The following is a 23,371-nucleotide window of genomic DNA, read 5'->3' on the forward strand; positions in this document are numbered from 1 at the left end:
CAGGGCATAAAATACATGGAGTGGAACCCAAAAATGCGCAGGTCAGGATATGAAGTGCTCTCTGCTTAACTCAAATTACAGTAATTTCACGAATACAAACCACACTGTTTTGACCAAAATTTTGCTTCCACACCGGAAATGTGGCTTATACTCAGGAGCGGCCAATATGTGAATAATTTTCTGACATTTTCAACCCCGGGAGTGCAAACCGAGTCAGTGCAAACTGCAAAGTCGAGCATCTGCCAGTAAAACCCGGCATTTACGCGGTTGTTACAAATTGGTTACTCTGTTGCATGGCGGGTGGAGCTGCTCCGTGCAGGCAGCACAGGGGGTGGGGAAGGCAAGGCAGCTCCCTCCTGCTGGCCCCGCGGCCCAGGGGGAGGCAGGGGGCTCTGTGCTGCTGGCCCCGCGGCTCGGGGGGCTCCCATCCCCGCGTGCCGCCACCGCAGGAGCAGGGTGGCTCCATCCCTGCCTCCCACCGCTGCCACGGGTGCCGGTGGGCTCTGTGCCCCCCCGCCACCACGGGGCAGCACTGGGCCAGGGTGAGCGAGCCCAGCGGCAGTGGCGGCCAACCCCGAGCGGCCCCACCGAGTGGCAGTGCTGAGCTGGGCCACCCAGCCCTGTCAGCAGCCCCAAGCCCGCACGGCCGAGCCGAGCGGGTAAACCCTGCCCTGCCGCAATTCTGTTACTATTTGGCAACTTTGTTGCACGCAGGTCCTCCCTGCGAGCGACAGAGCGGCTTATACTCAGGTGCGGCTTATTTATGGACAAAGAACGAAATGTTTGCCAACACCCGGAGATGCGGCTTATACTCAGTGCGGCTTGTATTCATGAAATTACTGTAGGTCCTTTTGCTAAGGGGAGAAGTCATATAGAAAGGAATGGCAGTAAACTGAATAGTTTTTCTGCACATTTATAGAATAAAAAATATTCTGGGAGTTTTGGTTAAGGATTTATTTTAATTTTTCTCCATCAATTGCTTTTACCATTGCATTCCCAGTCATTTGAAAAGCATTGGAAATGTTTTAGTATTATTAAAAATGAAGGTTGTAGTAAATTATTGATGGAAAATATTATAGAAAATCTCTATTTGAAAATGCAGAACCTAGGAGCTCTTTGATTTTAGCATGAAAACTTGTCTTTGTGTCTGCTTCTGAAAATCAAGTTGCAGGTACCTCTGTTTTATGTTAAGTGATTCCAGGTGCTCTGCAATATGATGCATAAATCTAATGGAAGGAGGGCATGAGATCAAGTTATTTTAAGCACTACACTGAATCTTCCTTACAGAAGCATAAAAACCAAACAACCAAGCAACCACAGCAAACAAGCAAAAAAAAGTCTTAAAGCACCCCTACCACTGTTTGGAGACAGGTTAAAAAAAATTATTGAATTATTACATAAGCATATCTTTATATACTTACGTGAATATATTGGAATTACAAATGAACAAAAAAATGGCATGCATTATTTAAATATATTAATAATTAAATTAAATAAAATATTTAAATGTATTTAAAGCCTCTAGTTTTACTTCAGCTCTGAGACTGAATTTGTAAGGGAGTTTGCACCCTTAAATGTCATATTTTCATTCTTACTCCTTTATCGACTTAGTGGTTACTTAGTAGGTCTAAAATATTTTTTCTGTCACTTTTTCATAAACCAACACACATTTCTATAATCACAAGAAAGTACTAGTTTGGGGGATTTTTTAAAAAGAGAGCTGTTCAGGGCCTAGTGCTTTGGTGCAATTCTTTTAAATTGAGTAGAGTTCCCACACAAACTGTATTTATGAACCAAAAAACTAATCCGTTATCAAGATCTAAAAGTCATTATTAGTGTTGTGTCTATATGTGCAAGTGCTGGCCACTACTTGTGATGAATTAGGTCCTGATTATTTTTAATGATTCACCTGTCATCCTGAACATTACAGAAAGTCTCATCCAAAAAATATGAGCAGAGTGTAGCCCTTATGTCCCATTTTAAACTCATTTTATTTGATAATTACTTCTGAAAACATTACAGTAATTTCACGACTACAAGGCGCACCCTTTTGACTAAAATTTTCCCCTGAACCTGGAAGCGCACCTTATAGTCTGGTGCGCCTTATATGATGTACAAAGTTGCGACATTTGCCACCCCGGAAGTGTGAGCTGCAATGGGGGGGGCGGTGCCGCGGGAGCGCTGAGTCACGAGGGGGAACGGGAGCAGGCGGCCACGGCTGGCAGGAGCTGCGTGGGAAGGGAGGGACCCAACGCTGGCCCTGACCCCAGTGCAGGGGTAACGAGGAGCTGCCAGCCGCAGGGAGAGCGAAGAGCCGCCGGGTGCCGCCGTCCGCGAGGGGAGCGAAGCGCTGCTGGATGCTGCTGACTGCAAGGTGAGTGAAGCACCTCCAGGTGCCGCCAGCCGCGAGGGGAGCGAAGAGCCGCTGGGTGCCGCCAGCTGTGGGGGGAGTGAAGAGCTACCGGCCGCGGGAAAGCAGCAATGCAGCCCCTGCGGCCACGGGAAAGCGGCGGCGGCGCCGCCGACTGTGGGGAAGGGGCAAGAAGCGACAGAGCCGCCGATCCGAGCAAGGGACGGGTGGCAGGGCAGCGGTGCTGCCGAGCTGAGTGAGGGACGGGCAGCAGAGCAGCGGTGCCACCGAGCGGAGTGAGGGACAGGCGACAGGGCAGCCGCGCTGCCAAGCCGAGCGAGGGACGGGCGGCAGGGCGACGGTGCCGCCAAGCCAAGCGAGGGATGGGCGGCAGGGCGACGGTGCCGCCGAGCCAAGTGGGGGACGGCCAGCAGGCCCACTCTGCAGAGCCACGAGGGGGAACGGCATGGCAGGAGTGATGAGCCGAGCAAGGGATGGGTGGCATGGCGGTGGCGCCGAGCCGAGTGAGGGACAGGCAGTACGGCAGGAGCGCCGAGCCAAGCGAAGGAGCAGCACGGCAGCTCCACAGAGCCGTGAGGGGGAACAGCACCGCGGCAGCACGGAGCCGCAAGGGGGAGGCGGCCCCGCGGCTGCGCCGAGCCGTGCCTGCTGGCACCAGTGGCGAGTGGGGTACGAGGGCCCACTGCACGGGGAGGCCTTTGAAAGCCTATGCCGATCTGTGAAAAACGATTCCAAATTGTGCACCTGCCAGTAAACTCCATGATTGCGGGTTTCTGTTACTAATTCATTACTTTGTTGCGCATGGCACGGATCTTCGTGGCAAAAAAAAAGTGCACCCTATAGTCCAGTGTGCCTTACATGATCTACAAAGTTGCGAATTTTGCAGACTCCCAGGGGGTGCGCCTTATAGTCCAGTGCGCCTCATGATCGTGAAATTCCTGTAGTTTGTTTTTTGTTTTTTTTTAAGAAGTTCTGTTCCTACACGCATTAATGGTGTGCAAATAATGTCTCAAGCCACTCAATTCCTTGTACTCTTTCAAGCTAAAAAATCCCTAAGTCAAACTGCAGTTTGGAAAAGTTCATGTCCAGCAAGTCTGAGCTTGGATTATTTCTATACTTAGTTCTAATGCTCCTGTATAGGAGAAATACAGATTTTGAAAGAGAAAATCTACCCTCAAGAGCCTTGCTAGTGATTATAGTATCTTTTTAAAGAGCACTGCACATAATAAGGCAACATTCATCCACTTGTTCTCAGATCTTTTAAGGGCTTGATTTAATTTTTTTCCAGTGTTAATTTTCTTTTGCAACAGTTTAAATTAAAACCTTATCCATATTTTTAAAGTCAGGAATCAAAAATAGTGGGATACACTTACTCTGTTCCATGTCACGCTGATCACAATAGGATTTGAGTAGCTTTCACAAAAATATTCATCAGATATTTCATTGTCTTATTGTCTGCCCCTGGAAAGAGCTGTGTGCAGTAAAGTATTTTGTTTCAGAAAGGGTTTTTTTGGGAGGTGGAAGTGGTCCCTTTTTTTCCTTCTCTTCAGTACACCTTGCTATGTACAGTAATTTCACGATTAAAAGCCGCACCATTTTGACTAAAATTTTGCTCCCAAACCAGAAGTGCGGTGTACATTCAGGAGCGGCCAATATATGAACAAATTTTGGAAATTTCCCAACCCGGAAGTCTGAGCCAGCAGCAACCCTGAGCCGAGGCAGAGCCCGCCTGGCCCCGGGCGGCGGGGCAGTGGCAGCTCAGCGGCAGCGCTGCCCGACCCCGGGGGGTGCAACGGCGGCACCGGCTGGGCACGGCCCTCTCCCTCTTCCCAGCAGCACCAGCTGGGCACGCCCCTCTCCCTCCTCCCAGTGGCAGCAGGCGGGCACGCCCCTCTCCCTCTTCCCAGTGGCACCAGCTGGGCACACCACTCCCCTGCCTCCTGGCAGCAGCGGCGAGCGGGGCTGGAACCGTTCCCTTGCAGCCGCCCCGAACAGGGCCAAGCCAGTAAACCCCACGATCCCGTGATTCTGTTACTATTTGACAACTTTGTGAAAGTTGCACACGGATCCTCGCTGCAAACAAAAGTGCGGCTTACAGTCCGGTGCAGCTTATTTATGGAGGAAAAACGAAATGTTGCTGACACCCCGGAAGTGCAGATTATAATCGGTGCGGCTTGTAATCGTGAAATTACTGTACTTGTAGTAGAGCAGACAAAACTGAGAAAGTTGGCCTACATCTGGAGTGAGAGGGGGTGATGCTTGTGACCAGCCTTAGGCGACAGTGCAAGTTTTAGGACAACTCACTGAAAAGTTCAGTCTCCTTTTAAAGAAGCTGATATTTAGGTTCCTTTTTAAAAAGGTGTTTTGCTTTGAGTGGAGAACTGTGGAGGGGAGAAAGTGCCTGGCTGTCACCTGTGATCTTTGGACAGCAGTCAGAAGTGGCTGCCTCCGAGTCATCAGTGTAGCCTGCAGTGGTTGATTTTGTGGGTATTGTGGTGGGAACCACAAAAAAACTTGAAAGCCAGTATGACAAGTAACCATATGGTAATCTGTGTTGCTAGAGCTGTGGTGCAGTGTTCAGTGCCAATTTTCTTCTAAAGTGCCAAAGGCTTCCTTTTGAGATGGTGGGGCAGTTGGGCTGAGAAGTGACAGCAGCTATGGAACTAGATAACTTTCCACCACAGTGAAAGAGTTCTTTCAGACAGCTGGATAGTTTTAGTCATGGCCATTGTGGTACCTTAGTTAAAAATTCATTCTAAAAGCTGATGGTGGTGGATTGGCGTCTCTGCATCTTTGATCAATGGGGATAGTTTCATGACTGCAAACTCTATATACTGCTTTTCTGTGTTCCCAGCATCACGTGTTCTTAGGTTTAGACTGTTAGAACTATTATTTGTTTTAAGGTTGTCCATGATTAAGACTTTCTTGGAGGCATGCGTGTATTTCTGAAACTGGAGTCTGGTCAATTGCATTCTCATCAAATTAAAAAAGTCCCAAGACCAACGCTTAAAACAACAGCCAATCAGCAAAGAACAAAACTACTCTAAAAGAAAAAAGGGATCAAATGGATGTGATATGTTGGAAAAATTGTTGTGAGTATGCAGAGGCTGTATTGGATACACAGTCTAGCAGAGCCAGATTTCAGATCTGAAGAAAATACGGGTCTGGAATGGTCTACAAATGCTAAAAGACACGTGACATAATTAAATATGAAAACCCTCATTACTGTTGTTCTGAAATCAAAAAGGGTAGAAAAGAGAATTGATTCTTGTGGATTCCAGTAGTAAAGGGTTTAGACATGGAAGTGGTTTCCCATCTGCACTTCAATGTTTTCCTCAGAAGGTTTGTTACATTGTTAGTACTTGATGATGAATCTCAGACAGCCCTCCCTGAAGTGGTGTTGTATCCTGCAGCTCCAGCATGAGCTGAGTGGAATTGATAAAACTTCTTCAGCACAGCCATACTAGTGAAAACTTTGAAGAGAAAGACAAGTTCTTTTCTCTTTTCTTCAGGTTCTTTCTCTGAGTGCCGGCTGTGTGGGGCATCTAGTGGGTACTAGATATAGTATCCTTTAACTTGACTTACCACAAAAGGAATGTGTTCTGGTCAACAAGATTTCCTCAGGACCTGGCCACATAAGAGAGTTGGAAAACATATAGTGAATTCCTTGAAGATAACAATCCTTGCTGATCTCTGGGCCTTGACTGAGTCTTGCACTGGTGGGTAAAGGCAGAACATTGTGCCAGAAGTGGCCAAATGTGTACCAAACTTTAAAGGAAAAGGATGATACTTCTTCAAGCTGGCCCTTGCTCAGTTCTATTGCAAGGATATTTCATACTGAAGGGGTTTAACTTCCTGGGCTAGTTTCCAGAGATAGAATTTTTCATATTCAGCAGTGAGGTTACAGTAATTTCACGAATACAAGCCGCAGCAAGAAGACTAAAATTTTGGTGGAAACCCGGAAATGCGGCCAATATTCCGGTGCGGCTAATCTATGGACAAAAATGTGATATCTGCCCTTACCTAGTATCATGCTGGTCCAGTCCCGAGCCAAAACAGTCTGAAATCCATGGTTTCCCGTTGTTCCGACGATGAACCAATCAGAGAACAGCTTATTGCCTGCCTGTGGATGGCGGCGTTACTGAGGGGCGGGGGTTGTTGTCGGGGTGAGTTACCTCGGCAGTTCGATAAAAGTGTGTGATATTTCTCTGTACTTTTTAAAGTGTTTTCAGTCTTGTGCGGCTACGGGGCTGGCTGGGCTCGCAGGGAGAGGGCTGGGGGAGCCTCTCTCCCCGCAGGGAGAGGGATGAAGCGGGCAATCGGCTCGCAGGGAGAGGGCTGGGGGAACCGCTCAGCCCGCAGGGAGAGGGGTAGAATGGCCACTCGGCTCGCAGGGAGAGGGCTACAACGGCCGCTCCCCCCGCGGGCCGCGAGGGCTACAACGGCTGCTCCCCCCGCGGGCCGTGAGGGCTACAACGGCCGCTCCCCCCGCGGGGCTGCGAGGGCCAGAGCGGCGCTCGCCCCGCGGGCCGCGAGGGCTACAACGGCCACTCCCCCCGCAGGCCGCGAGGGCTACAACGGCCGCTCCCCCCGCGGGGCCGCGAGGGCTACAACGGCCGCTCCCCCCGCGGGCCACAAGGGCTACAACGGCCGCTCCCCCTGCGGGGCTGCGAGGGCTACAACGGCCGCTCCCCCCGCGGGCCACAAGGGCTACAACGGCCGCTCCGCCTGCGGGGCTGCGAGGGCTACAACGGCCGCTCCTGTGCCAGCACGGAGATGTGGCTCCGCTTGGAGCTCAGCTACCTGCCCGCGCGGCTGAGCGGCTGTTTAAAGGCAACGCAGATCCATTGGGAATGCTCGCAAAATGACCACACTATTGTTCCTGTCTTTTTCGGCTTGTAAATAAAGGGTGTGTCTTTTTTCACTTGGAAACAATGTTTCCGAGGTCGGCAGTAAGCCAGTAAGCCCCGGCGATCCCGCGATTGTGTTACTAAATGACGATTTTGTGAAAGTTCGCGGCGAACTAAAGTGCGGCTAATATTCCGGGTGCGGCTTATCTATTGACAAAGACATCAATGTTGCCAACACACCGGATATGCGGCTTATACTCCGTGCAGCTTGTATTCATGAATTTACTGTACTTGCCCGGTAATTTGCAATTTATCAAAGCTTAGAAAAATTTAATTTTCTTCGTCGCTCAGGCTTTTGTCTTTCTTCTTCTAGTACCTACAATAAAAAGAATAAAGGAAATCTGTTTGGGTGTGAAGGTGTTCTCACTGAGAGTTGTTGCTCATAGTCCATCATTACGCTTCTTCATCTCTTCATTTTTCAGTGTCTACTGTAGTCCACTGCTTTCTTTTAATCTTGTCTTTTTGTCAAGGACACTTGATAGCCAGTTGGTTTCAGAGTACCTAGATGTTGGTCATTCAAGGTGAGATGGTTTATACTGCCACTGATCAGCTTAAACACATGATTTGGAGCAGTTGAGGCCTGTATTGTTTTGGGTGGACAAATTGGGAGGAAGATACTTGCACTTCAGCATCTGCTACAATGTGTGTATGAAATCTTTCTACCAATTGCTAAGGCTTGGTGATCTTTTCCATGAATTCTCTAATAGATATGTAATAGAGAGTCTGGAAAATAAACCAGAAGGTCTCCTTGGCTTTGTTCTTTGTAGTTACATGAATAGTTTGCTGAACCTGAAGTGCCTCTGTTGGGTGTGCTGTTAGGTGAGAAAAGGTGGTCTTAGTGTCAGCTGCTTACAGCTGGCTGGCACTAACCACAAGACTAATATTCTTATTTCCTCCCCACTGCTAGGGACTCCTGAGATCAAGTGAAGGGATCACTGAAGATCTTGCTGTTGCCAGCTTCAACTTTGATTTTGTGTCACAGTAATGATGTGTGTGAAGTATGACTTGAGATGGGGATTTGGCTTCCTGTGTCTGCTTTCTCTTGATGTGGCCATTTCCTCTGAAAGCAGGAGCAGCACATCCTGGAAGCATGATAATAACTGACAGGGCAGGTAATCTGCGTAGAATAGAGAATGTGTAGTCTATTATGCTTAAAAGCAAATTATTATGCTTTGGGGTAAAGTTACAGTGAAATGTTTCTTTGAGAAAGCTAAGGTTGAGAAAAGCACTGCATAACCTGACTGAACCTGTCGTGGAAGCCACTTGCTTTTCATTTTGCTGGCTCAGCAATATGTTAGATTGTAAAGGTTTAATAAATTTTGGCATTTCAGTGCATACATGTTAGATTGCAAATGCTGAATTTCTTTTTAAGTGGATCTTCTCTTCATTAAGTAAATTATGGGAAAATACTTCATACTAAAGCTTAGGAAAAAAAATAGTTTATGGACTGGTAGCAGTGGCTGACCTTTTAGAAATATCACAGGTAATGTGTAACTAGAATATCAGACACAGAATGTAGAAAAGGGATTTGTGTCCTTCATTCAGCAATGTTTTCATATCTGTGGTTGGAATAAATCAAACCTTAGTGTTTTAGTGGGTATTGGCCTTGAAATTATTCCTGACGCAGCTTATCTGCTTTCAAAAAAAAAAAAACCTTAATTCTGATGTTGTAAGGATGAAAGTAACTGGGAACAATATGCCAGTGCAATTGTTTATTAAATAAATGGCTCTCAGTGTTCTACTAGCAAGAAGTCAATGATGCCAGATATAAATGTCCCAGAAAACATATTTTGAAGTACAACCCAAGTAAAATGCCCATGAACTTGTTAGAAATACTACTTTTTGAAATAAGGCTTTTTGAAGCAAATTTCATAGAAATATATTTTTCATTATAATTACCAGATACAATTCCTGGTTTGTGTTTTAAAAATGATTGTGTTTAAAAATGAGTTCCTGAGATAGAAAGAGCCATCTGAAGAGATATTGAGAAAAACTGCACACAGTGGGAAAAGATACCATACAAGTGCATGCAGTTCCTGATTAGATGAGAATGTGTTATAGAGAGATATTTTGCTTTTAAATATAGTGAGGACTAGTTATCTTTCATAAATGTTGAAAGGGGAGATGGCTTTTCCTCAAGAGAGAAGTCAAACAAACTGGACCAAATGAAGTTGAACAGAACTGTCTTTTTTCACTATATGCTTGTGAAATTTTGTCAGCCTCTAGCAAAGATGAGCTTTATTTTGCAAACCAGTTCAAAGCATTTTTATGTCAACTGCATAATACTTTTTTCCTGCATATTATCAAACAGCAGACTAGTTCTTTCAGAGTTAAAGTCTCTTCAGTAGTGTATTACACTTCACTAATTAACAACTGTTAGTGTGGACATTTTTATTGAATTCATATGTTATTTGATATGAGTACATTTTAGACCCTGAAGGGGGATGGGGGAAGCATGCCTTGCTTTCATTTAAAAGAAGTCACTGTGCTGATCAGCATCTGAAGAATATTGTTTGAGGTAAACATTGACAACATTTGGTTAAAAACATGGTTGACTAAACAGTGTTTTCTTGAATTTTCAAGCTACCAGTTTTCTGGACGGTTTGAGGAATGAGGGGATTTGTTCTATGAAAGTCTTTATTTCATTGCAGCCTACAGAAAAGAGCATTGAAGGTGGTTGGGGAGAGATTCATTCAGGGATTTGTTTGACCAGTGTGAAGTAAAAGTGCAGAGATGACCTGGACCTATAAATCCTGTCTTCTGGACTAGTAGCCTTGCTTTCTTGACTGCAGTTTATGAGGAAATTGAACAGACTGCACAAGATTGAGTCAGTCTCTCTGGAGATATTTAAAAAACATGCACACTTGGTGCTTAGGGACATAGTTTAGTGATCAACATGGCAGTGTGTTTAGTGATCAACATGGCAGTGTGGGTTAGTGGTTGTAGTCATTGATATTAGAGGTCTTTTCCTACCTAAATGATTCTATGATCAAATTTCATTTGAAGGAAACTATTCCCAACTGAACTATGAGGTGGAGGTTTTCCCTTTCTTTCCTAACAGGAGAGTGGGAAAGAATTTGGCTTGACTTGGGAAAATTTTCTAAATATCTAAGTGAAAGTACATTTCATGTTTTTGGGGGTAGGATACAAGACTATCTTCCACCAAATACAGGAGAAATATACTGTGCCTTAGAAACTTCAAACATTTCTGTATTTTTTCAAAGGTCAGATTGCTTTAATTCTCTATAAGGCCTTGTTTTTATTGTCTTTCAGCCAGCATTTTCCAGTGCACAGTAGTGATTTTTTTTCCTTTTCCTCCCTGTTTTTTGCTCCATGTAAACAGTTCCTTGCTGTGGTTACACGGACAAATATAGCAGAGAACCATTTTCTCGGAGAAGATTCTCCCTGTGCATTTTTAAACCATTTTTGGGAAGAATTGATCTATTTGTGCATGCAAGAGAGGGAGGCAGTAGCTGTAAATTGAAGTGACATCATATATATTACTCCCATTGATCCACTTTTAGACTAGAGCCAGGATAAAAGGAAATGGCATCAGGGAGGAAGTATGCTCATTTAGGCACAGATCCCAGTGTGATAATGGAGTAATAATAGAAATCACGCCACTGTCAATCGCTTGCTGCATTAGTCTGAGGCAGATCTCCCCTCCAAGGAGGCTTTCAATGACTTCATTCAAGTGCAGGCAGGAGCAAATGGGATATTCAACATACCAGCTGTACAACTTTTGTGATTTGTGTCCTGGCGGAGGGGTGCAGTGCAAGTGCTAGTGCTGTGGATACTCAAGTAGATATATCTGTGTCACATTTCATGGCTGTGAAAGGTTAGTAGTCAAATGTTTCAGTGGCAATTTTTTTTTCTAGTATAAAGGGTGAATCTGGCATTTACTGTGTTTGTTAATGTAGGAATTGATAAATACCATCTTTCGTGTGGGTGGTCTTCTGGGATGTGAGGTCGATGATCTCTATAGCTGCTATACCAGATCTCTGAAGAGGAAAGATTTGTTTTCTTTGTGCTTTTTACAGGTTAGGGATTGTACTTTGAAAATGCATAGTTTTGTTCAAAGATTATTTGTAGAAAACTTTCAAACCTACTAATTTATTAAGGTACTCTTGTAACATAGTATAATGCCTTAAGTGTTTTGTGTACTGATACAGATAAAATACAAAGTCTGCTTCTCTTACTTCTGAGAGGTTTAGTATACGGTGAATCTCTGTTGTATTTTCAATTTGTTTTCTTTATAGTCTTGCATTTTACAAATACAGATGCAGTTTTGATATTATTTTCAGTTTGTTTTAAGGGTAATAGCCTCTTTACTCAAACTTTAAAGTCACCACATCAGGTATCTTAGGGGAAACAGGGAACAAATAGTAGTTTAGTGGCAGGACAAAGTGAACTCTTTCAAAAGAATTGGAGGAGAGGTTTTACAGTCGTAAGGGCAAGATAATTGTTACAGCTTTATAAGAGGGGATGATGTTAAATTACATGGGACATGACAGAAAACCTTCAGTGTGCTTGATCACAGCATATTCATTTATTTCCTCTTTGTAGTGTCCATAGTCACAGCTGGGGGATGCCAGCCTTCAGAAAAGTAGTATGATTTCCATGCAGCAGGCATAGGTTGGGACAGGAACTATCTACTTTACAGTATAAATAGATGCTGTTGCAGCAGTCATTGACGTAATGAAAACTATTTCTTGATCCTTGCCACATTTCCTGATTGAAGTGATCTGCTTTCATAATTGCATAAATTTGAACATTTTAATTGCGCATTCTCTATTATAGTTCAGAGCATGGGGAGGTGATTTTACTTGATTTTAACTTTATTTAATTTCTTTTCATTGGAAGAGGAGCACTGGAATTTTGCACTTAGGATGTTAGGGTTATTTTCTGAATGTTTTCAACCTGAAGGCACAGTTTGAGACTGTGACGATTATCCTGCTGTAACTTGCTGTATCTGTGTTATGTACTTTTCTGTGGGTGTTAGATATTCAATATGCATTCACAGACTATGAGTTGTTATAAAGGAAAGTGGTTATACGGTGCTTGAAAAGAAATTTGCATTTAGGTCTCTATAGTATTTATGTTCAGATAGCACTTAAAGCAAGGGCCTCTTTGTATTAAGCAAAAGGCAAACAAATTGAAAAGTGACAACATGCACCCCAAACAACTTTTGTGCTTTGAAAGATGGAAAGTAACAGGTGGGCAGGACAAATAAGGATGGTGGTGGGAAAACAAAAAAAAAGTGAAAGTGGGGTTTCTGACGAAAATTTAAGTGCAATTTTTTGAAACTTACTTATACCCATTAAAAGATGACTTTGGTGAGAATGGTACTCATATTGTTGTGTTTGGGGAAAAGAAAATGTCTGCACCCCTGAATGAATTTTGTAGCGGCCTCTGTCATGAAACTCTAGTAGAATTTTCTGTCTCTTGGCCTAAAATAGGGTTTTTAAGCAGAGTCTCTTTTATTGAAAGAAAAGGGTAAAAGTTTAGATTGGAACGTTACTCCTTTTGTGTTAGAAAAAAGTCATAGAATGAACTGTAATGGCTGTGCCCATGTGCTGCTGTGGGGAGAGGTCTGGCAGTGTGCCACTCCCCACCCCACCCACACTGCAGGTATTCCCTGACTCCTGCCTTGCACTGCAGTTAATCCCTGAGCTGGAAACTGCTATCTAAGGTGTCATCTTGGGCAGCTGGAACATGGGAAAATAGCAGATGCCATGGTCTCATCCTCAGAATCATAGATGCTGAATTTGAAGGGGCCCATAAGGATCATGAAGTCCTGGCCTTGCATAAGACACTTCAATAATCACACCATATGCCTGACAGCATTCTCCAAACACTTCATGAACGCTTGGTTTTGTTTATTTGTTTGCTTTATTGGGGGTTTGTTTGTTCGTTTGTTTTATTGACTGAAATCTAAATTGATAGGAGTTTAATATGTAATTCTAAAGAAACTTCAGCTATGTTGCAGCGCTAGACAGATGTAAATTAAGAGCATGGCTACTGCTCTGCTGCTGCTCTTTTGTTGGCTTTAGTAAGATTCCGTAATGCTACCTTAAACAATAGCTGTTTGTGGGTGGCTCTGTCTAGCAGTTGTACTGGAGATATATTGTAAAAAACTCAGCTGTTCCGTACGTGTGTATTCAAGTAGCTGGTATTGTTCTTCTGTCTTTTTAGTTAGCAGGGAAAACTTTCTAAATCAGAAGCTGACTTTCTTTGTCTGATGTTCTGCAGCATTTTTTATTTTATTAGTGTTCAGAATTAATTCTGTTTGCAAGTAGAGCCACTCCCCAGAAGCTTTCCTTGTTTTATTTTTTAATTTGTCTCACCAACCCTCTGGCTGCTATTGTTGGATGCCATAATAAGCATTTAAGCTGCCATTTTAGTGGTTGTCCTGAAACGAAACATTCAATATTTTTGGATACCTGACCACTTTTAATGATACTATTTGATTGGCAGGCTTTGGTATTACTTACAAAATGTTCCTCTAAGAGCTAGTAAGATATGAGGTATTTTCAGTCTTCAGCAATACAACTAACTTTACTAATAAAAAAATGGAACGAAATCAAAATGCAAAGAAAGCAAAGCATTATTATATTAGTGATGTCCTTTTCTTTTTATTCTCATTTAGGTACTACTCAGTCTAAAAGGGAAGACAATGTCATGTTGGTAAATTAGTTGTTAAATGCAGACATTTTACAGATTAAGACTTATCAGAAGATCCTTGATATCTTCATGAGCTTGCTGGCAGAGATCAGGAATCCAGTCTTGTTCAGTCCACACAAACAGCTCTGGCTGTGGGATGTGTTGTTGGAAGAGACCTTTCCTGTAGCTGACTTAATTTCATCCCTGCATTACGCATTGGCGTGGCAAAGCGGACATGGGCAGGCAGCAACATGGGAACGGAAGATCGCCAAACGTGGTGAAAACTGTGCAAGTACTGTCAAAGTGACAGGATGTCATTTTTCATTAGTCTGTCTCAAGAACACTGGAAGTGAGCAGGGTCGATTTCTTTCTATTTGCAAAAGCTTTACTGACATTCTCTTCCCTTCCTCCGCTGGTGCCCTGCAATGATGAATAGTGGGGCAAGTTTTGAGGCATATAGCAGACTTCTGACTGATCACTTTGGAGCCTGAATTTCCAATAGATGTTTCCTGACAGCTGCTGCAATTTCTCTCTGAGCTCTGTTTGAATTATTTATTTGTTCATCCAATAAGCCTATTAAATAGCACTTAAGCACTGGCTACAACAGAATTCTTTTTTTCTTTTTTTTTTTTTTTTTTTTTTAGGTTGCATTAGGTTTCAGTTCAAAATGATAGGTTCTGAAGTCAAGCAACTCAGTACTGAATATATATCCATGTCTAAATGCTATACCCTGTGTGCCACAAACACAACATTCATGCATATTTCCCTTGAAAGGATGGATGGTTTGTGACTCATTGACTAAAATGTGCCTCAAAATGTGTTTTTACAACAATTGTTTGGTGGGTCACTTACTTGTGTTGTATTTCTTTGATCACTGTAAACATAACATGCAAATGCTTGTATTTCAGATAAAAATGCCACTCTAAAAACTTATATATTCATATACCTTGTTGATTGTTCAAATTATGCACTGTAAATTATTCTCTCTTTTTATTTCTTCCAAATCCAAACAAAATAGAATTACTAATTTAATACATTTCATAAAAATCTTGCTTATTAAACCATGATTATATTTCAATAAGATAAGCATGTTTTAGATCTCACCTAACCATAGCAATGGAAACCAGGGAAAATGAGTCCTAATTGTGCCCCAGCACATAGATACAGAACACAGACACATAAACCCTGAGGTTTTTCAGAAACCACTTAAGAGGTCCAAATTGTATTTTGGTCTCATGCTGGAAGTGCACAGGTTATCACAATCTTGGACTCTTTGGTTTGTTTCCATTTACATTGTTCAACCAGTAGAAATCTTCATTCACACATGGCATTTATTTTTCTTCTAGCTTCTCCCTGACCAGCTGGTCTTACTTCTGGAGTGCCTCTTGGAGGAGAAGACATTGTGTCCTAGGATACTGCAATGCTTGGAGAGAACGTATCAGCTCCAGGAGCAAGATGCTGAGGTAAGTCACTTAAAAGCACATCTCCCTAAAGTATGCCACTGTGTTATTGAGCAGGAATGGCGACATTCCACTAGGAACTTGGCTCACTGCAGTTCCTTTTTTCCATGTGTGAATCTGAAATTGGATGATCTTAACTCCAGTATTGTTACATCTTCATTTGCTGTTATGACTCAGTATTTCTGTATGTCTTGTGAGGGTTCAGGTATGTTTTGCATACTGTGGTGGTAAAGTACAGCACAATCCAGATGTCCAAACTGTTTTAGATGTACTTAAGGCAGCACATTTGTTCAAGTGTTAAATTTTCCACTACGTTTTTCTGTGTAGTGGAGCCCAGATTGTGTTCGTTGTGATATTGTCTCCACATGTAATTGTTAGTCTGTTATAGTCTAAAATGATTCTTGCCCATTGTCAGCTCGTATTGTAACTCTTTGCATGCTCCAAAGTCTCACTTAGGATTTAGGAAAGTTCACTTTCCAGAGGGACTCTGCTGTTTTCTGGTTTGGGGCCTTAATTTAAGTTTTTTTACAGTAGCTTCTAGTAAGTGCCAGTGACAAAAGCCCCCGAGAAAAACACTGCTTTATATGATATTGTAAAGGGTAGCATCCCTGCTCCAAAGTGCTTTATAGCTTTGTGAGACAAACCATAAATCTTTATTTATACAGACAGGACTCTTAGAAGTCCCATGGTTTTCTCAAGCTGGGAGAGTTCTGACAATTAAGGCTGAAAGCACTCCTGCAATGAGCCTTTGCTTCAGGTACATAGTATTCAAGAGGGGAGGTAAGAAAGTGCAATCAGTGATGAAAAAAAGGATGTGTAGAGATATGTGCGTGTGTGTATATATATATATGCGCATATATATGTATAAAACAAAGGTTAATTATGATGTAACATACAACCAGTCTACTGCACAATGAAGGAATATGGTGAACTTAACGTTTGACTCTTGTTTATTTAAAAACTACCTTACAGAAGATTGCAGAAAGCTAGTGTGCCTAAATTACCCTGTTGCAGTTGGAACTTTGTGGCAATTATTAGAATTGAAGGAGAGAGCACAATATGTCTGCTACTCTTATGCTGACGTTGTTCTGTAGATTCTTGGGAAGACTTGGAAGTCTAAACCTTAACGTAAAAAATGATAGAACAGATGTCTATCTTTTTTCTGTGTACTACACCTTTTTACTTTTTGTTGATGCAGTTTTCCAAATGCCAGCTTTGTTTGTAATTAGTACTTGAACAAACATTTCTATTTATAGATATTTGAATATATTTTAATCACATCTGAATACCAGTGAAATGTCAGAGGTTCTATTATAGGAAGAGGAATTAACAGGGAGATAGATCAAAGCAGTAGCTATGTTGTTGTTGCTATTTCATGCCTGTGAATTGTAAGCACCACGCCACGAGTTTCAGTCTCTCAGGTTTTTTCTTTCTCTTCACTTTCATGCTTTTTTTCTTTGCAGTGTTATGTAAAAGTACACAAATGATCTATTGGAACTTTTTAAAGAAAAAACTCCACAGGCCCACAAGATTAGGACCTCTGTGAAATGAATGTAATCTCCATTTTATTTTACAAGATGAAACCAAGGGTTAGTAGAAAACTCACTTAGAAGTACAACTAAGATAACATTAATATTACCATTTTACCAGTTGTCAGACCCCAAACACCTACAGTCCTTTCAAATGAACTAGCTCCCATGGCCTTATCTACCTGAGGAACAGACTATTTGTGCCTTATTCTCATGTATGTGCACTGGGGATTTTTGTTGTTGTGATCCCAGGATAAAGAACTGCAGTCTGAGCCTGTTCTTGTCTAGATTTAATTTCTGGAGACAGAAATCACTTACAGTGATCCTGCTGTGTTGCTGGAGATCAAATGTTCTCAGTAGCTAAACATCAGAAATGGATTATTAAAAACAAAAGCATAAAAATCTTGCAAGCAGGCCAATAAAAAGAAGAAAACCGACAGTGTCAGAGAGTTTATTCCAGGATTTTTGGAAGTGAGGTTGTCAGCTGTGTTCCATCCAGCAGTAGACAGTTAAGAAATAAACTTGTTTTCTTATTTTTGAAAAGTAGCATTTAAATTTACAGTTGTCTTCCAGTAACAACAAGTAGTGATATGGCCTGTAGTGTGAGAGGGTACACAAAGGAGTGTGGTTTTTTTGTATTTTCACTAAGTTTGGTCTTAAAATTTGTACATCATAATTTTGAAGATTATTACCCGGGATCCTTCTGTCCTGCACAAGTACAGCATGGAAAGTCTTTGTTCATATTTCCTAAAGCTTTTCTGCCTGTATCACTAAAGCATCTTTATTTTGACTTTAAAATTGACTATGCTTGTTGTAGTAAAGCATTGCACACCTGTTGGCATCTGCACCTGCCCACAGCAAAGTGCAAGTCTGTCCCCAGCCAGTGAAGCTGCCTACAGCACTGCTTGGTACTCCTGACCATTTGCTGCCGTGTGCACATCCAGACTGAACAATCTATGGGCGCATGCTCCTTCAGAAAGGAGAGAAGGGTTTGCAGCAGATTATCTTCCTTGTTTTGACTCCTTTGTACCAGTCAGGAGAGGAGAGAGGTCGGCCAGCCTTGGCCTGGAACGTAAAGGTTAATCTCTCTTGAAGAGATCTCCTCAGCTACTCTGCGTAGTTCCTGTCCTCTCTCAAATTAGATTTCAATGCAGATATGTAGGCTCAGTATCTGTCTCCCTTCTAAGACAGACACTGATTTGAATGCTTCTTTTAACAAACAAAAAACAAATCACAGGTGAAGTAACATATTTGTGATTTGTAACACGTAACTCTCGAACCACAAGAGCCAGAACTGCTGATGGCTTAATCACATTTCAGACTGATCTGCCTCTTGTCTTGGATACCAAGAGAGCCTTATAGGGCATTTGCAAAGTGCAGAATCTGTGACTCATTTCCACTTTTTGCAGTCCACTTCTGTAACAAATAATTACTTAATTTTCCATTTACTCATCAAACCTTGGAACATCTGAGAAGACAGAAAACTACAAGTTTGTTTTCAAAATATTAAATTCATTGATTTGAGCTGTTCGAATTGAGCATATCTGAGAAATCTTTGCTTTGAAAGCAATGAAGGTTTCAAAGTCATTTTTTCCATTCTTCGTTCTGTGCCTTGAGTCCATTGTGGCTCAGACAAGTGGTGTCAGAGAAGTGGGAGGCAATTCCATGGAAGAATGATTGCGTCCTCAATTTTCTCTTCCCCCTAACTTGTGCTGCTTCCCACTACATAACAAAATAATTCATGCACAGGCTACATCTCCATGACATACCGCATCCTGCATCCAAGAGAAGCATTTTAGAAGCCGGCTGCATTTTGAAACATGACAAAGTCCAGCTGGAAGTTCAGCTGGCTGAGGAGAAATGGGATATGTTGTGAAACAGCAGCTACAGTTGCCATTAGACAGCACAGTAGGATAATATAATTTAAAATGGGTCTGGGGTTTTTACAGTAATTTCACGATTATAAGCCGCACTGAGTATAAGCCGCACTTCTGGGTTTCACAACTTTTTGTTTTTTTGTCCATATATAAGCCGCACCTGATTATAAACCGCATGTTACAATACTGAGTGTGATAAAAGGTATCTGTTCTATCACCATCTGTTGAGGGTGGGGACAGTGATCCTTATCTCAATGGCAGATATTCTGCTAATGGGCCATCCATTGAAACCAGGCAGTGCATTGTTCTTTATCTTTTCACACCCCATCCTTCCTCCAGGGAGTCATTGTCTGCTAATGGCCCATTGAGTCCCACTGTGTGACTGATAAAATTACTGCATCCCATTGAAAGTTGCTCCAGCCAGGGGAAAGAGCCCAACATTTCTTACCAAGATAAAAACAGAGGCTTTGGGACACTAAGGTAGCCCCTTTCTCCACTGGACTCCAGAGGAAAACCGGATTTCTCCACATCACCACTGGACCTCCAGAGGGAAACTGCACCTTGTACAGGAGCACTGCTCCAACTGAACCACATCTGTCACTGCAGGAGGATGCAGCCACCATTTAATGGGACTGCTACCAACACCCTGCCTGACAGGGTGTCAGGTTTTACTCTGACTTTGTCAGGGTTTGGAGTTTGTTTCTTTGTAGTACTGTATTTCTATTCTGATTTCCCTAGAAAAGAACTGTTATTCCTAATTTCCATATTTTTGCCTGAAAGCCCCTTGATTTCCAAATGATAATAATTTGGAGGGAGGGGGTTTACATTCTCCATTTCAAAGAGAAGTTCCTGCCTTTCTCAGCAGACACCTGTCCTCCAAACTAAAACAGCAACTTTTTGTTCTTTGTCCATATATAAGCCGCACCTGATTATAAGCCGCGCTTTGGGTTCGGACCAAAATTTTAGTCAAAATGGTGCGGCTTATAACCGTGAAACTACTGTATTTTGTTTCTTTCCAAAGTGGCTGTTCTATCACCTGTTTCATTTATTCAATATCTAGCATCTGGCAGAATGTGGAAAGTTGGTCTACATGGAAAGTTTTGGGTGGCTAGTATTTTTTAAATCTGTCTAACCTTGATGATATCTCTTGTGATATGATAGTGCAATCTTATCTCATTTGAATAAGATATTGAGAAATTTCATATAAATAAGGTAGAGTAAATAATTTACAAAAGACAATACCGTGAGATCTGAGGTAACACTCAGTGAATCTCTTAGCTAGAGGAACCCTCTCATTACTCCCGTTATTTCTGTTCTTCATTTGGTCAAAGGCATGTTACTTGTGGGTATACAAGATCACAGGATATCTGAGTAGCCTGCAGAACAGTGAAAAATGTGACAGGAAGAAGGTCACAACCACAGGAGAAGAACAGTGGGTGTGACACTTCCAGTCCTATTTAAGACTTGACGATATTTCTGCAAATATGTTTTACTTGTCACTGAATTATCTAAGAAGTGGTGATAAAAGCTACAGAATGTGGATGAAGCAGAAATATTTACAGTGTATTTCCCCAGTTTTTTCACTGTAGAGTTAGCTTTTCTTTCTTTCCTACTCTAGATGTCACTTTTATCTTGCCTGCACAGCATATGGAAAGTTGTTGGTTTTCCTTGTCTCAGCAAGTTGACTGAGGTGCTCTTCACTTACATAATGCTTTCCCTGTATTTGGGATCATAATGTGGTATATTCTGGGGAGAGAAGAGAAACTAGAACTTTTTCTGCAGTAAATGTGAGTAAAATGAGTTAAGATCATAATATCGTCAGTTATGTGTGTGGCGTAAAGCCATTCTCACGCAAGTACTTCATTGTTCATCAGGTCTGCCTGTGAGACCAAGGCTGTAAAGTGGTGGCATCTTATTTCACTGGCAGAAATGTAGTCATGCTAATACAAACCATTTAAGGTGCTTGGCATCCTAGAAGTGGTGACAATTGTGTTAGGACAAAATAACTGAGTCATTGATCTTTCCTAGCCTGTGAAAAGCTGGTAGACGTGGAAGTACAAGTGAATTCTTGTCATTTCCCATCTGATGGTGGCTGTTTAGCTGAGCACATTCTCAGGCTGCATAATTCAACTGTCGTGCTGATTGTGCATGGGCATTGTTTGAGGGCACACTTATGGAACAGAACCGTGTAGGCAGCACCATAAAACTGGATGGGAAAAGGGAACTGTTTGGGATAGGTCAGTGCACACTTGCAGAAGGTGCTTGGTGGGCTTTCTGTTCAGTACAACCACTGGGCCAGTCCTCCCTTGGGTAGGGATTCAGTAGCAGTCTCCAGCTTTTGAGTACAATTAGTAATGTATTGCAAATACATCCACAGGCTTGTCAGTCCTTCTTGACTATCCTGGGTAGTACAGGTAGGCATGTTTCAGATAGTGGCATTGCAACCACAGAGGGAGTGCCATGGTTCTTTTCCTTAACTGATGTCATTGTTGGTATGAAATACCAAATCAGTAGATAAAAAAGGTGGCAGCTTGAGCTGATGATCACATCACAGGGCATTGCTTCTAGTGAATTTGGGGTTTTCTGCAAAAGTAAAAGCAGTTTCTGTACTTATTTCATATTTAAATATATAGTTTATTATTCTGTTTCCATTTAAGTCAGGAGGAGATGCCTTATTTTGGGTAAGACAGTAAGTTTTCCAGGACTTACAAATCTACTGTAGAAATTTGCCAGGAGTGCAAAATAAATTTCACCTGCCTTTTCCTTTCTGAATATTTTAGTTAGAACATTATTGTGCCACTAGACATAGGTATGGCCACATTGAATATTTTTTTATTTGCAATTGAATTGCAATTAGCACATCAGAAGGAACCTGATATAAGGAAAAGAATAATAAGGATCCTATAAAAGGTTCTGTAGATCAGTCAGCCTGCGTACTAGGTTTGTTTCCGGAATAAATATTTGAGGTTTGTACACCCAATCACTACTTTTCATTAAATCGAAAAGAAAGAAGAAATATGTGTTTTCACAAAGGGAAATCTCTTTACTATTATCAGTCTGATGCTTTTTACACACATCCTCACAGAAATACTATTTTTTTGCCCAGCTCTATTTCTCCTACTTCCTTATGCAAATCCTAGCAAGGATATATCTCTGTCATAGAGAGCCTTTTCTGATTTTACTAGAAAAAGGGCTAGTTTCGGGGTATGTTGTAGACTGTCCTTATTGCTGATAAATGTGTTGACTGAAACCACAGCCACTTGCAAAATGTCCTCTGTAATCTTGAAAAATTTTGAGTCTTCACTCTGTTTCATGTTCTTGTTCATTTGCATCTAAATGCAATTTGCAGGCTCTTTGGCGCAGATGGTATCGGTATTCATATTGCTTAAGATAGTTTTTCAAAAGCATGCATTTCCAGGAGTTGGATCTTTTTCCCAATGAAAGGATCTTAGGACAGGGTAGCTTCTAGGAAGGTGGCACTAGCTTACCAAAGAAGAGGTGCACAATTCAGTGTGAAACTAAGAATATTGGAACAAGACGCCGGAAAAACGCTTCCAACGGTAGTCATGGGAGTCGTCCCATGAGACTCACTCTGGCTCATGTGCCCATTGTGACTAAATGGATGTGTTGAGATGAATTTTTAAGACTGGCTGAAGGATAATCTCGAGTAGCTATAATTTGGATTTGTTTTGTTTCTACATGCAAAGTAGGGGGGCTTTTCTAGCCACTTGAGAAGAGCAGAAAATCCCTCCATCAGCATTAGCTGAAGGGCATGATCAGAGCACGAGATCTGTGGAGCACTGGAAATAACTTTGCACCAGTCAGCACTCCTGGTCCCACACCCCTCCAGGAGCCAACAGCAACACATTTGTTCCAAGTAATCTCAGTGCCTACTGGGTGGCATGAGCAGGAGTTTTTGTGCCCTGACTGCTGCCATTATTGGTCCTGTTCACTTATCACCCCTGATTTTTTTTCTAACCAGTTTTGGATTTAATTTCCTCTGTCTGGCAGCCCAGCAACTTAGTGAGACTTGGAAAGCAGGGGAGTTGATGGTAAGAGTGAACCAAATATGCAGTATGTATTGGTTTGGCATGTTTTTAACTCCTTATCCAAAGAATCTGTGGAGAAAGAGATTGGAGATAATAAGGATTCTGTATCCTGTTGTCCAACAAAGAGAATGAAGTGGTGGAGTCCTCTGCGCTTCTGAACTCAGTCCTAAAAGTTTTCTGAATTTGATACAATTGCTTTATGTAAAATTTTACTCAGTATTTCTCTGTCGTGCAGTGCAAACCCAGTGCTGCAATACAAACCACCTGCCTTTGTAATGAAATTTAAAAGGTTACTCTGTTTGCATGTACATGATAGCATTCACATAGGAGGATGGCAGTAGGAGGGATTAGTTTTTTAAATACAAACAAAATCCCCGAAGTATCAGCAGTAGGGATGTTTCTGAGGTTTGCTTTTTTGAGGAGGTTTTTCAGTTGGCTTGTTTTGGTTTTTAATTCTGAAAAACAATCTGAAAATATTTTTATTTAAAATAAACTTATTTTGAGACTTCATC

At 42.1% G+C, this 23,371-nt stretch overlaps 1 protein-coding gene across 11 annotated transcripts in view; it reads left to right on the plus strand.

Annotated features, from left to right (window-relative positions):
* Positions 1-23,371, plus strand: part of LOC117011070 (aminopeptidase O (putative)) — a 386,126-nt gene that overhangs the window by 175,578 nt on the left and 187,177 nt on the right. For 10 of the 11 annotated variants that reach the window (XR_004420849.1, XR_004420847.1, XR_004420848.2 and 7 more), the window contains one exon: positions 15,291-15,407. Coding sequence is in view for 7 of the 11 variants with exons in the window: in XM_033086311.1 (XP_032942202.1) it covers positions 15,291-15,407 (117 nt within the window). In the remaining 4 variants the exon portion in view is untranslated. Of the gene's footprint in view, positions 1-15,290; positions 15,408-23,371 lie in introns of those variants that run through there. The other variant, XR_004420850.1, reaches the window with a different exon arrangement.

This window comes from Catharus ustulatus, chromosome Z, assembly GCF_009819885.2.
Source record: "Catharus ustulatus isolate bCatUst1 chromosome Z, bCatUst1.pri.v2, whole genome shotgun sequence".
Taxonomy (NCBI): domain Eukaryota; kingdom Metazoa; phylum Chordata; class Aves; order Passeriformes; family Turdidae; genus Catharus; species Catharus ustulatus.